At 38.7% G+C, this 14249-nt stretch overlaps 1 protein-coding gene across 19 annotated transcripts in view; it reads right to left on the bottom strand.

Annotated features, from left to right (window-relative positions):
- PLEKHA5 (pleckstrin homology domain containing A5) overlaps window positions 1-14249 on the bottom strand; it is a 238784-nt gene that overhangs the window by 126265 nt on the left and 98270 nt on the right. Inside the window, exon 4 of one of the 19 annotated variants that reach the window (XM_046011553.1) lies at window positions 14169-14216. The exons of the other annotated variants lie outside the window; for them this stretch is intronic. Coding sequence (XP_045867509.1) covers window positions 14171-14216 — 46 coding nt within the window. The 3' untranslated portion in view covers window positions 14169-14170. The remainder of the gene's footprint in view (window positions 1-14168; window positions 14217-14249) is intronic. 19 annotated transcript variants of the gene reach the window in all.

Raw genomic sequence — 14249 nt, 5'->3', positions numbered from 1 at the left:
CAGCTAGGTAAGGCAACGTTAATGAGCGGTACCCAATGAGATATACATTAAGAGTGCCTTGTGGGACCCCTGGAAAGGATGCTTAGAGGAAGCTGGCTCAGCTGGGAAATAAATGCTTTTGCTCTTCTGATCTTATTCCTTTTGGACATAAGGACAGCCACTTTGGGCCATGAAGTCATCTTAACAAAGGAAGTCTCATGTTAGGATGGTAAAGCAGGAAGATGGCAAGACCTAGGGCCCTGACTCCAATCCTACAAGGCCTATCTCTAAGACTGCTCTACTTGAGAGGATGAACTACTCAGTGTTTAAACCACTCTAAGGTCACTCATCAGACAGAGCCCAACAGATTTCCCAACTTACAGTGCTAGCCACTAACTGTTGTTGGTACAACTAATGACAACTAAGTTAGTATCACCACAATGTCCCTAAATTCAGGAATGTGTGTAGCTCAGCCAGACTCACTAGACTATTACAATTTTCAGATGTCCCTGTTCCCTGCTGTATTCCTAGTCCCTGGCACAGTGTTTGTTACAAAGCAGTCATTCAAGAGAGTCCTCCGGGGTGATGAAGTTGTGGGGACGGGGTCTATGACATGCTCACAGCCACTGTTGTAGCTGTGAGGAGGAAGCAGGTCTGAGATAATGAGGCCCACCAGCAGTGAGAAGCAGCAAACATCCCACAGAGTTAAGGGTCACTGCTTCTAAGTCTTACTGCCACTCCCCTGCCCCCAGCCCAGCTGCGCCCACGCCATCTAAGAATTTGGGAATATAAGACATTTAATTTCTCCTTTTGCCTAAAAGTTAGAGTTTGATTTCTATAACAAGAGTCCTGAGTAAAACAATGTATTGAGGGAAAAGTGGCTTACTAGGTATACAAAATGGGAAAAAAAAAACAAACAAAAAATTCCTTTTCTCAAATTATAAAATATTTGCCCTATCTACATAAAGCTGCTAAACAAATAGTACAGAGAGAGAAAAAAAAAAGAACAAATTCAAGAACAGTACTTTCACATATGCTGCGTATCCGTGACAGTGTTTTAGTATTAACTGAGCTTCTGAAATGTGAAATTCAAATACTTACTATGAGCAAAAAAGGGCAGCAGTATTTAGAGTTCCAAAGCACTGAGAAATTTAGACATCTGCCCTGGGGTCAGTGGTTCGGACTCAAAAACTGGTCGCCTCAGAGTCACGAGAGAACTGGTTTAAAATACACATAATTGAGTCAAACCTCAGGAGATTCTGATTCAGCAGGTTTGGTTTGGGCATTACATTCTAAGCCACAAAACAACTTTCAGGCAAGAACAGGCTTGAGTAGCTGATAGGTACATGTGAACAAAACTAGTGAATATTTCGATTTGTTTCTTCTGTCAGGTAAACCCCATCTTCATTTATAATTTATATAGTGGACTACAGTTCCTCAACTGTAAAGAGTTTAAATAAAATGTCTTAGGTTTTCCTACGTATAAAATTCTTGAGTTTCACATGTAAGAATTATAAAGTATATTAGAAGGTTTTTCACATTTTAACAAAATACTTCTCCTCTTTGGTATGAATTAGGATGCTATCAGTAACAGAAGACCAATTAAAAAATGGGTCAAACAATGGAGAATTTAGTATCTCACGTGACAAAAGGAGACAGGGCAGTCTCTGGTCAAAGTCAGAGGCTCAGTAATGCCTCTATGATTCTCTTATTTCTTTTCTCTCATTGCTCCACAGCTGCCACTGCAACTCCAAGTATCATGTTCTAGTAAAAAAGAAAAATTCCTATCTTAGCTGCCTTTTTTTTTTTTTTTTAAAGAAAATGAAAATTTTCACGGAAGTTCTTCAGCTTAAACCAACTGCTGGCATAGAGAAGAGGATTAACTCACTAAGAATGATTATTATTTGGGACGCCTGGGTGGCTCAGTCAGTTAAGCGTCTGCCTTTGGCTCGGTCGTGATCCCAGGGTCCAGGAATCTGGTCCCTTATCACTTCGGGTTCCCTGCTCAGCGGGGAGTCTGCTTCCCCATGCTCTTGTTCTCTCTCTTTCTTGCTCACTCGCTCTCTCAAATAAACAAATAATCTTTTAAAAAAGAATGATTATTATTTATAACTTAAGGCTTGGGAGCCTAACCTTTCCAAAGCACATAGAAGAAAAACCATTAGAACAAAATGTGGACTCTTTATAACAGGAAGGAAGTTGGAGGTAAGTGTGGAGGTCAACAGCAGTGTGTGAGGCTCCAGCAGTGGTCCACCACATTCTGCGACAAACTAAAATACTGTAGTTGAAACAATCAACATGTAATTTAGCAGAGAGAAGCCAGTTCCGTGCATTAGGTGACTGGAAATTATTCACAATGAGCAGCAGAAGGAAGATTAAGCTGCTACAACTTTAAATACTGCATAGCAGAAAAAGAAAACAAAAGATGTACCCAACTGGAAACTGGAAGGACCAGAATCCGCTTCTTTATGCAATAAAATTACTGTCAGTCAAACAAAAAACATCTTGAAAATTACTACTCAAGAATGTTCTTCTACTCTCAACAATCTGTGTATCTATTACTCTCTGATTTCTAAATCAGCTAAATATTTGAAAGGTGTTACATATTAGATATAAAAGACAAAACAAGAGGGGCGCCTGGGTGGCTCAGTGGGTTAAGCCTCTGCCTTCAGCTCAGGTCATGATCTCAGGGTCCTGGGATCAAGCCCTGAGACCCGCATCGGGCTCTCTGCTCAGCAGGAAGCCTGCCCCCCCCACCCCCGCCCCGCTCTCCGCCTACTCTCTGCCTGCTTGTGATCTCTCTGTCAAATAAATAAAAAAAAAAAAAAAGACAAAACAAGAAAGAGAATAGATATTTTAATTTCCGTAACAGCAAGTTCAGTTTTTAAACACTGTTCTTAAAACTTCTGTTCAGGGGTACCTGGGTGGCTCAGTGGGTTAAGCCTCTACCTTTGGCTCAGGTCATGATCTGAGGGTCCTGGGATCGAGCCCCGAACCCCGCATCGGGCTCTCTGCTCAGCAGGAAGCCTGCTTCCCCCCTCTCTCTGTCTGCTTCTCTGCCTACTTGTGATCTCTCTCTCTCTCTCTGTCAAATAAATAAATAAAATCTTAAAAAAAAAACAACACTTCTTTTCAGATGTCTGAGGATCAATGGCACAACAAATAATGGAAATTCAAACACCAACTTCAGAAATGGACCACGTTCACAGGCTTCCTTTGAAAATCTTCATGAAACAATATATACTAGTGTTACCCAAAAGTAAAAAATCCTGATTGTTCGGAATTTAATCTGGAAGCCCCAGAGTCAGTCCAGTATCCCAGCATAAATATTTAGTGTTGGCAGTAATGTAAAATAGCACAGTCGCTACAGAAAAGAGTTTAGAGACTTCTTAAAAATTAAACACAGAATTACCACATGACCTAGCAATTAAACTCTTAGGTATATATGCCAAAGAACTGAAAACAGGTATTCAAACGAGCACTGATAGACAAATATTCCTAGTGGCACTACTCACAAAAACCAAAGGTGGAAACAACCCAATGGTCCATCAGTGGGTGACTAAGTAAACAAAATAGAGTACATACATAAAATTAATTCAGCCATTAAAAAAAAAAAGCACTGATAGACAACTACCAACTTGGATGTACCTCAAAACCATTATGCTAAGTGGAAGAAGGCAGACACAAAAGGTCACATACTACGATTCCTTTTATAGGAAATTCCCTTTATAAGAATACTTGGAACAGGTAAATCCACAGACAGAAAAGCAGATTAGTGGTTGCCAGGGGCTGAGGGGAAGGCAGAAATGGGGAACGAGAGCTTCATGGGCACAGGGTTTACTTCTGGGGTGAAGGAACTATTTTGGAACTAGAGAAAACTAGATAAAAATAGTTGCCCACCGCTGTGAACATACTAAATGCCACTGAAATGTACACCTTAAAATGGCTAGTTTTATGCCATATGAGCTTTATAGCATTCAAAAAATAACTGATGTAGGTGTAATATGAAATATATACAGATGAAAAGGAAGATGTGCATTGGAATTCAATCAGTCCTAGTCAATACCACCCATCTGCTGTAATCCAGTACAGTATTCTATAATTCTTCTCACTGGGTATAGTCTGGGAACTTCTTCATTCCACCCAGCATTCTAAGATTTAGAATGTGAGTCTCCATACCAACGCACAGATTAGTTTCCACACTACAAATGGAATTGCCCGTACAGCTTGTTCAGGATAAGGGTAAGTCAAAGAGCATTCTGATCTAAATCATAAATGAAAGAGACTCTAACTGTTTACTGTCACAGAGATCTTGGGGAAGTTCCTTGCTAGTTCATAGTTGAGGACCCTCTGACATCACCTTCTAAGGCTGTTTTTACTTCTCAGGAAAAGGATGGGGTAAACAGATTGTTCACTACTGCTGTTGCTTTAAAGGAACAGAGTCCTTTCCAGGAGGCAGACCATAAAGCCTAATGTCACAAGGAAAAGAAGAAGCAACACTTGCAATTTTTAAAACTCCACAAATTCTGTTATTAAAACTCCACTTTTATCTAGAAGTTTTATTTACTTGCAAATATTTTGGATGTGATAACCAAGCTCTGCACTGGTCCAGAATTTCTGCCCTGAGGAAAGTAATGAAAGGAGTCACACATTTCCATGGGAACTGGTTGGGACTCTGGGACAGGCAGGTGGCACCTCTCTACCATCTCTCCACAAAGATGGAGCAAACACACGTAGTTCTGAGACCCCGAAATGTTTAGACATTGCAATTCTCACCCACTGGAGCTGGCAGTACACTGAAGGACCAGGTACTAGCTTGACACTTCCTATTGTGTGGCAAAAAGAGCCTGCAAAATCTCTTCTCAGTGTTCCCTTATTATCTTAAAATTGCCGTCCCACTGAGGCTGAAAGAGAGAAAATCCCAGTTTTGACAGATCCTAATATATTTACAAAATATAAAGCATACATATGTCACACGTTAATGACATACATTTTACTGTCAGAATGTATATATATTTTAAAGCCATACACTTCTTTTTAAAACAAGATTTTGTTCATTTATTTGAGAGAAAATGTGAAGGTGAGAGAAGAGAGTGAGAAGCTGGGCAGAGAGCCTGATGTGGGGCTCGATCCCAGGAGTTGGAGAGCATGACCCAGGCTGAAGGCTGACACTTAACCGACTGAGCCAAACACCCTACAGCTGTTAAATTTCAAGGACTGTTCTATTAACTCTAGTTCATTAGACTAAGGACTGATAATTATGAAAATGCTTTAAGTGTAGTCACTGAGGTACACTGTCTACAATTCCATAAGTTAGTCATATTTACTTAGGAGTATTTTATAAAACTCTAAACCAGAAGAGCATTTAAGTTTACACTTTTCCAACAAATTCTTTTTAAAAAAATTTCCTGTGGACACTATTTCATTATAAAGGTAGGTATAGGTAGGTATTTTCCTTGGGATGGTATCTTACCAAAAAACGAGTCCAAATGTAGACAACAAGCTTATCTACTAAATAATAAGAGCACTACTACCACCCACTGACAATATGGGCACGTGAGAAAAGGAGTTAAGAGCAGAATCTGGTCCAGAGAAGCCATTAAACCAGAGTTCTGTCTACTTCTGCCGATCAGAATATCACACGTACTACTTTTTTAAAAAAGATTTTATTTACTTACTTGACAGAGAGGTAGAGAGAACAAGCAGGGAGGAGAGAGAGAAACAGGCTCTCTGCTGAGCAAGGAGTCCGATGGGAGATTTGATCCCAGGGCCCTGAGATCATGACCTGAGCTGAAGGCAGAGGCTTAACCCACTGAGCCACCTAGGCACCCCTCACATATATTATTAACAGCATTTAGTTTGTATTTAAAAAGCAACTTAAGAAGCTTTATCCTAAGCAGTATCTGCAAAATTTCAGATTTTATCCATTAGCTATATTTTCCAACATTCAACATATAAGGCAAAAATTTTATTCACATATTACCTTGTTACATTGTAATTAACTTTAAAATTCTTTAATATAAAGGACAAAGGAAGACAGTTGGTTAATATTTTGAAGACCCTATCAGGTATCCACATTCAAAGCATCTAAGACCACCACACAAATACTTCAAATATCACTACCTAAACCTGCATCAGATGGCTTATTGGCGTACGGGAAGTTGGAACTATCTTTTTCACGGTGAACTATTCACTCATGGCAAAATGAGTGATATTCAAAGTATGTGGATAGCCAGATGGTCCTTGCATAAATAGGAAACAAGAATTTGGCTAACCCAGCAGCCAAGCCCTTTTGGAGTAGGGTCCCATTATAAAATTTCATTTGGTTCTTTGTTCCTCTTAGTGAAGGGTTCTGTTGGCTGAATTGTTAAGTTACCTGAGCCTTCTGTCAGAATGTTGTTTTTGGAGTAAATCTTTCATGTTAAGGAATTTTTTGGGAATGCTTAAAAAGGGTACAGAGTAGGGACTTTACTATTCTTTTTTTTTTTAGATTTTATTTATTTGACAGAGAGAGATCACAAGTAGACAGAGAGGCCGGCAGAGAGAGAGAGGGAAGCAGGCTCGCTGCTGAGCAGAGAGCCCGATGCGGGACTCGATCCCAGGACCCTGAGATCATGACCTGAGCCGAAGGCAGCGGCTTAACCCACTGAGCCACCCACGCGCCCCAAGGGACTTTACTATTCTTATAGGACTATTACTATTACTATTCTTATAGTGACTGTTTCTGTATCTACCTGCTAATGGTGTGTGTGGCAGAATTCGGGCCAGGACTTGTTTTCACGCACTAACAAACCTGGGAGCAAGGCTGCAGGGAAGGAGACATATATATGGGTCACTTCTACCTGCAGCTGTCAGGGCCTGTAGGTACTTACCAAAAGAATTAACAAGGGTGAATGCCTAAATGACTTATCTCACTTCCAAACATGCTTAAAAGTTATTTTCTATGCTACCAATGACATGGGTATGAGACTTTGAGAAAGGAAAATTAAACCTTATGTGAAAAAATGAGCAACTGTGAAATCTAACAAAACAACTATCGCTGTAGATTGAGAGTTCCAGATTTCCTAGGTGAGTTGCCAGTGTTCAAAAGTATTAGCATACCATCTCACAATAAGAACGACTATATAAGCATGCTAAGAGTACCCCTATTCATGAAGCACTTAAAAAAATCACTTTAATCATTCTGAAATTGGGAAACTTCTCATACCTCACGGCCTTTTATGATCACTGCCCACTAGGCAACAGTTGTGACATCACCTTACCTGCCTGCTCCAATGTTCGAAGCATAGTGTGTGTATCAACATCTTGGAATAAAATCCTAGAGACCAGGAGCAGAGCAAACCTTCAGCCCAGGATCCAGTGGTTATGGGGGGGGGGGCGGGGGAGAGGCACTCAGCAACATTTGGATGCAGGCATCAAAATTAGGCTTGGACTATCTAACTACAAAGCTATCTGGATAGCATCACAGATCTGAAATATTAATTGAAAGAAGAAACTTCACTCCTTTCTATTGCTTTCCCAAACAAATATTTATGTAGTAACACCTTTTGATATGAGCTGATCCACTGAAGAAAAATTCAGGTCAAAGCAAGCAGGCACTACCTCCCTGATGCATGAGGTTTGATAAAGGCAATAGCACCGGAAGGGGAAGCAGAGGCTCCACCACTCCCTACCAGAGTACCCTTCACCCAACCGTGTATTTATAGGATCTGTCCGGCTCTCACAGGCACTGGGCTTGTCATTCCCAGAATTAAAGAGTAACTAAAAGAAACCCTGATGTGCTAATATTTTAAAAATATTTACATATAGTTCTCGGTCTGAGTCAAACATATATCTCTGGAATGGATTTTCCACCTCCCTTATATGTTATTCATTTACTGTCTTTTTGTTATAAGCTATTTCAAATCCTTCATGGGAAGAGGCTGGTTATGAGTAAATGGAAGTTTCTAGGACCTAACCCAGTTCTTCACTCATTCACTATTGTAATCAAGAATTACTGAGGGTGCACGGCAAGCGAAAGGGGGTGGTATGTGTAAGGTGTGTCATGTGCACTATGTAATTACAGTTGAGAACAAAATCATTAACTCAGGCACCACTTTTATTTTCTAAAATAAAGAGTTTATTTTCTTAAAGAGTTTATTTATTTTTGAGAGGGAGAGAGAGAGAGAGTGAGAGAGTGCGGGCGAGAGCACGCACAAATCAGGGGCAGAGGCAGAGGAAGAAGCAGACTCCCCCTGAGCAGGGAGTCCAATGTGGGGCTTGATCCCAGGACCCTGGGATTGTAACTTGAACTGAAGGCAGGCACTTAACTGAATGAGCCACCCAGGTGCCTCACACGGCTTTCATTTTCTTTCTTTCTTTCTTTTTTTTTTTTTTTTTTTTTAAAGATTTTATTTATTTATTTGACAGGCAGAGATCACAAGTAGGCAGAGAGGCAGGCAGAGAGAGAGGAAGGGAAGCAGGCCCCTGTTGAGCAGAGAGCCCGATGCGGGGCTTGATCCCAGGACTCTGGGATCATGACCTGAGCTGAAGGCAGAGGTTTTAACCCACTGAGCCACCCAGGTGCCCCATGGCTTTCATTTTCAAAAGACAATTCTATCAAGATTTTAATAAAGTATAAAAAATATTTGGTATATATAAGAGATAAACTGTAGGCACTAATTAGGAAATGAACATAAACATGCCTCAACCCAGTTCATCTGTAACTCTGAGGATAAAAAAATGTAGATTTGTTTAAGCATGTTTGTACATTATAATCTCAAAGCTGGACAGATAAAAATACACACACACACACACACACACACACACACACACATATATATTTTTTTTGCTAACTAAAGTCCACAGTTTATTCAGATTCTTTCAGTTTTTACCCAATGTCTTTTTTCTGTTTCAGGATCCCAACCAGGGTACCACACTACATTTAGTCATCTTGTCCTCAGGCTCCTCTTGCCTCTGACAGTTTCTGAGCTTCCCTGTTTTTGATGACTTTACTAGAATCAAGTATTTATGCATAGTCTTTTGTCTTTAGTCCTCTAGATTCCACTTATTCCCAAAGTTACTTAGGTCAGCATCTTTTTGCCCCATCTCCTCTGAATAAGGTTGTGTCATCCATACAGATTCTTTTGTCACAGCCTGCATTCTATCCTGGGGTCCCTTGATCTCCTAAATGATTTCTTAAATTTGCATAGAGTCTGGCGTCATTCGTTGTGCTGTAAAGCTCAGTGGGTTTTGACAAACACACAGTGTCACACAACCACAATTACAGTATCACACAGACTAGCTTCATCAACCTGAACATCCCCCATGCTTCACATATTCAACCCTTCTTCTCTTTCCCCAAACCTCTGATCTCTCTATTGTCTCTCTAGAGACAATCACTTCTTCCAGAGTGTCTATGGGAATCTTACACGAGGTAGACTTTTTAGACTGCCTTCTTTCAGTTAGCAATAGGCACTTAAGATTCCCCATGTCTTTCCATGGCTTGATCATTTCTTTTTACTGGTGAGTAATATTCCTACTATATGGACACACTACAGTTTGTTTAACACTCACCTAGTAAAGGATATCATCTTAGCTGCTTCCAGTTTTGGCAATTATGAACAAAGCTATTATAAACATTCATGTGCAGGTTTTTGTGTGGACATAAGTATTCAACGTATTTGGGTAAATACCAAGGAGCATGACTATAGAATCATATGGTAAGGCTATGTTTAGCTTTATAATAGATGGCCAAACTCTCTTCCAATTTTTCATTCCTAAAGGCAATGAATAAAGTTCCTGTTGCTCCACAACACTGCCAGCAAATGGTATTGTCCATTATTTGGATATTAGCTATTCTAATAAGTATGTGGTATTATCTCACTGTTAACTTAATTTGCAATTCTCCTATAACAAACGTGTTGAGCGTCTTTTCATATGCTTATCGGCCATCTGTATATTTTCTTTGGCAAGGTGTCTGTTCATATCTTTTGCTCATACTTTAATTGGGTTGTTTTCTTGCTGAGTAAAGATATTTTAAATAAAGGAATTATGGTTTTGTTCAGATTTACATAATTTACTAGAGAACAGGTTTAAATCAATCTCATCATTTCATCTAGGTCAGCAAAAATGGAAACAATAGCAAACTACTTGAGTCTTTGATTTTCCTTTTTAAAAGCAGCACATAAAACTGAATCACTCTACATGTTACAATCTCGCATGGAGAAATGATTAAAGAAACTAAGGCACATTCACAGATATAGTTAAGAGTAAAACTAAAGAGCTTCTAGCATGCTCATTAAAAATTCTGACCACATTTGGGCTTTATAAAAGATTTAGAGTTGTGCTGTTTAAAATACGACCCATGGAGACGACACGATGTATCTAGGCACGATGTATCTACTATCCGGGCTTCGGCAAACCTCGATGTTGCATTTTCACACTCTAGTCAAGGGTAATGATGCAAGCCAGTTAACTGGTAACTTTCCTCAAGTGGTATTGGGCATTGTATCTGAGATATGGCTAAGAACAGTTTAAAAGAAATTAACTTCTTATTTTCTGTAGAAATTGTAACTGCATTCAACGAGTCAGTGTGATGATAACATTCAACCAAAGTTTAAAACCACCACCACCACCACCAACTGGAGAGTTTCTTTGACTTTCTTTGTGTAAATTTGATTTTTAAGGAAAACCCCCCACAGACTTTGGCAAATGTATGGATTATCTGTCCTTCTGAAAAATCCATAGCGAAAAAATTCAATTAAAGTCTAAGACCAAATACAATCTAACTGTATTTTTAAAATAAAGGGATATGTAAAAAGTTATACTAGTAATGAGTACCTACTTTTAAAATAACAGGTAACTATAAGCATTCATTATAGAGTAAATTGGCCTTCCCATCTAAATTATGATCGCCAATTCACAGCAGGAAATAAAAAAAGAGAGAAACAGAAGTAATAGGGAGCAGCACATATTCAAATGATTCACACACCTTTTATAGTTGTTTCCAAAAACAAAACGAAGCACACAGCACATACCCCCCCACCCCCAATCAATAGCAAACAGAAAGGAAAAATAAATGCAACCCTAATGGATCAAAAACAGAAGTATAATTGACAGATTTGTTATCAAGAGGAGTGACTGGATTAAGTTTGAAAATACAATTATATTTTAAAGTGTTTTATATTATATTTCACTAAATACATAGTAGTTTCTATTAAAATGAGTATTTATCAGTGCCCCCCCCCTTTTAAATACAGAGACATACAGAAGAAAAGAGAACAAAAGAGGCCCATGATCCCAATGCCCAGGATAACCTGCTGACAAACAGAAATAAGGAAACTGGATAGCTCAAAAGCTCATTTAGGTAGAGTGTGAAAAGTGAAAAGCATTTAAAACCCTATCTACCCAAACCAAGCAACCTCTATTATCAAGTGTTTCAGATATACAAATTATTGAAATCCCTTCTTCCCTTTCATAGAGCAAAATCAGCCATACAACTTTATGTATATTTTTTTTTTTACAGAGAACATAATTTTACACTGAAACGTTTCTATTCTACAGCATTTTTAGATACAGCTGCCAAGACTGTGAATTTTTAAATATAAAAGAATAGGTTGGGGCGCCTGGGTGGCTCAGTGGGTTAAGCCGCTGCCTTCGGCTCAGGTCATGATCTCAGGGTCCTGGGATCGAGTCCCGCATCGGGCTCTCTGCTCAGCAGGGAGCCTGCTTCCCTCTCTCTCTCTGCCTGCCTCTCTATCTACTTGTGATCTCTCTCTGTCAAATAAATAAATAAAAAATCTTTAAAAAAAAAAAAAAAAAAAAAAAAAAGAATAGGTTTTCTCTTGGTCTTGTTGGGTCCAGGGAAATTAAGGTCCTCATCCAGCTGACCTATAGCAAATTCCTGATCCACAAAAATGTCTGTTACTGCTTTAAGCACTATATCTTGCTCTGATTTGTTAAACAGCAATAGATTGTTAATGTAATCCACTTAAATTTTCTTATTTGTTTGAAAATATTATTTAAGTTTTTACAAATATCATTTTAAGTTTTTCTCTAATGTAGAAAGTACTTTTCCTTAAGTTCTTTCATCCTTCTCCCTCAGCAGAATTTTTCCAGAAAGTCCAACCCCAGTCATGCGACTACTAAGAATGCTTTCTCAAAGGTCAATCGATATTCTCATAATTGCTACATCAATGGTCTGTTTCTTTCTCATCCGTTTGATGTGTGTGCAGCTTTTGAGACAATTAAAAATCTTTATATCCTTGGCTTTCACAACACTGAATTCTCCTTAATTCTGACCCAGGCTCTGTGCACTAATTTTCTGACTTTCTTCATGTGCTGTATTTTTATTCAGGAATACCCTTAAACACAGGCATTTCTCTAAGATTCTGACTTCAGTTCCTACCTTTCCTCAAAATAGGTATGATAGCAACAACAGCAACAAGCAGCGCAGTTAAAATTTACTGAACACTAATGTGCCAGGCCTCAGGCCAACCCCTTTACATATCGTATACACCATCCCACATGTTTCAACTTTCCATTACAACCCGTGGTGCCCAAGTATATTCTACAGTTTGGGCAATCTACATTAGTCAAACTTTCTTTCCCTTTCCAGGATTAAACTGCATTTCAAATGCCTTATTCTCTTATCTACCATCATCTCCCCAATGTTTAGAACAGTGCTTGGTATTACAATAGGTATTTATGGAGCACGTGGTAGGATATCTGTTGCATAAATGACTGGGAAACTCACATATATCCCATCTCTTTTTGAGACAGGGTGGGCTGTGATAAAAAATAAGACTACTAGCTTAGGGCTAAACTATTACAGTAAGTAATTCAACCTGGTTGTTGCGTTTCTAAAGCATTTATTTCATTTGATGTCTATTATAAAGTGCCAACATTTCCAAAGTTGTACAAGACTTCTATACAGAAAACTACAAAAAACTAAGTTTTAAAATTTTTTAAGAAATGGAGAAAAAAAAGTCACACATGAAATGAAAACTCAATATTGTGAGGATGTCAATTATCTCCAAATCAATCTATAGATTTAGTTCAACCCCAATCAAAATTCCAGCAAGACTTCTTCTGGAAAGTCAAACTGATTCAAAAGCTCATATGGAGATGTATAGGACCAAGGTAGAATAATAATCTTTAAAATGATGACTGACAACACTGCCCTGGTGAGACTGTGGAACAATGGGAACTTTCTCACGGGCTTTTGGAGGCCTAAATTGGTAGAAACACTGTAAAACAATGTTTGACAGTATTTTCTAAAGTTGAACATACACCTATCTTGTAATTCAGCAATTCCTTCCCTGAAAATAAAATAAAATAAATAAAATAGTTTCTGGAAAATAAATTCAAAGAGAGGTATAAATGTGAGCACTCAAAGACATGCAAGGATGTTAACGGAATACTGCCTTTATAACACTGCCTGTAATAGTTTTAAACTGGAAATAACCCGAATGTTCCTTCTACAGGAGAATGGGTAAAATGAATAGGAGCATATTTACACAGTGGAACACTACGCAGCAGTGAAAATGAAGAAACTCTGGCTACATGCAACACGGATCAATTTCAAAGATGCTAATGAGTAAAACAAGCCAAATGGCAGACTGCGCTGTATCACATCTCCTGATACCTTGTATTTTTTCAAAAACAGAAGCAACTATACCTTTGGTGTTAGAAATTAAAACAGCGGTACTTTTAAGGCAAAGGAGTGGGCGGTAGTGATCGGGTGGAGACATCTAGTGGTCGTTTGGGATACAAGCAGTATTCTGTTTCTTGAGTAGTGGTGCACAATTATTTCACATTGTGATGTTTATCAAGTTATACTTAAGATATGTGCACTTTAATGGTTATTACACTTCAAAGCTACTGAAGCAACTGAAGGAAACAATGTTCAGAACGACAAGGTAAACCTGTGGCTCTAGATCAGTTTTTAAACCAGCAATCAACACTGAAGATGCAGGATTCTCTGAGAGAAACCACACCTATGTTTAATTCTCACGATCCTTCTATATATATGTATTGACCATAGTAAGTTTAAAAATCATAATTATAACATAGGGTTGAATCATATGGCATTGCCATTTTAGTAGGTCAAAAGCAGGCACAGACTGTCAACTGCTATTAACTTAGCCAATATTGTTGTAAGATGGTTTCACTTGTAGGACTATAAAAGACAGTCAAAATATGCGTACCTTTAATAATAGTATTGAGAAAAGAAGTCTTGGAGGACACTTTCTGGACTGGAGAGAAAGGGAAGAGGGATTAGAATCACT

This window comes from Meles meles, chromosome 7 (genome assembly GCF_922984935.1).
Source record: "Meles meles chromosome 7, mMelMel3.1 paternal haplotype, whole genome shotgun sequence".
NCBI lineage: Eukaryota > Metazoa > Chordata > Mammalia > Carnivora > Mustelidae > Meles > Meles meles.
The sequence above is the reverse complement of the archived record's forward strand: the minus strand, read 5'-3'. Positions and strand labels throughout refer to the sequence as shown.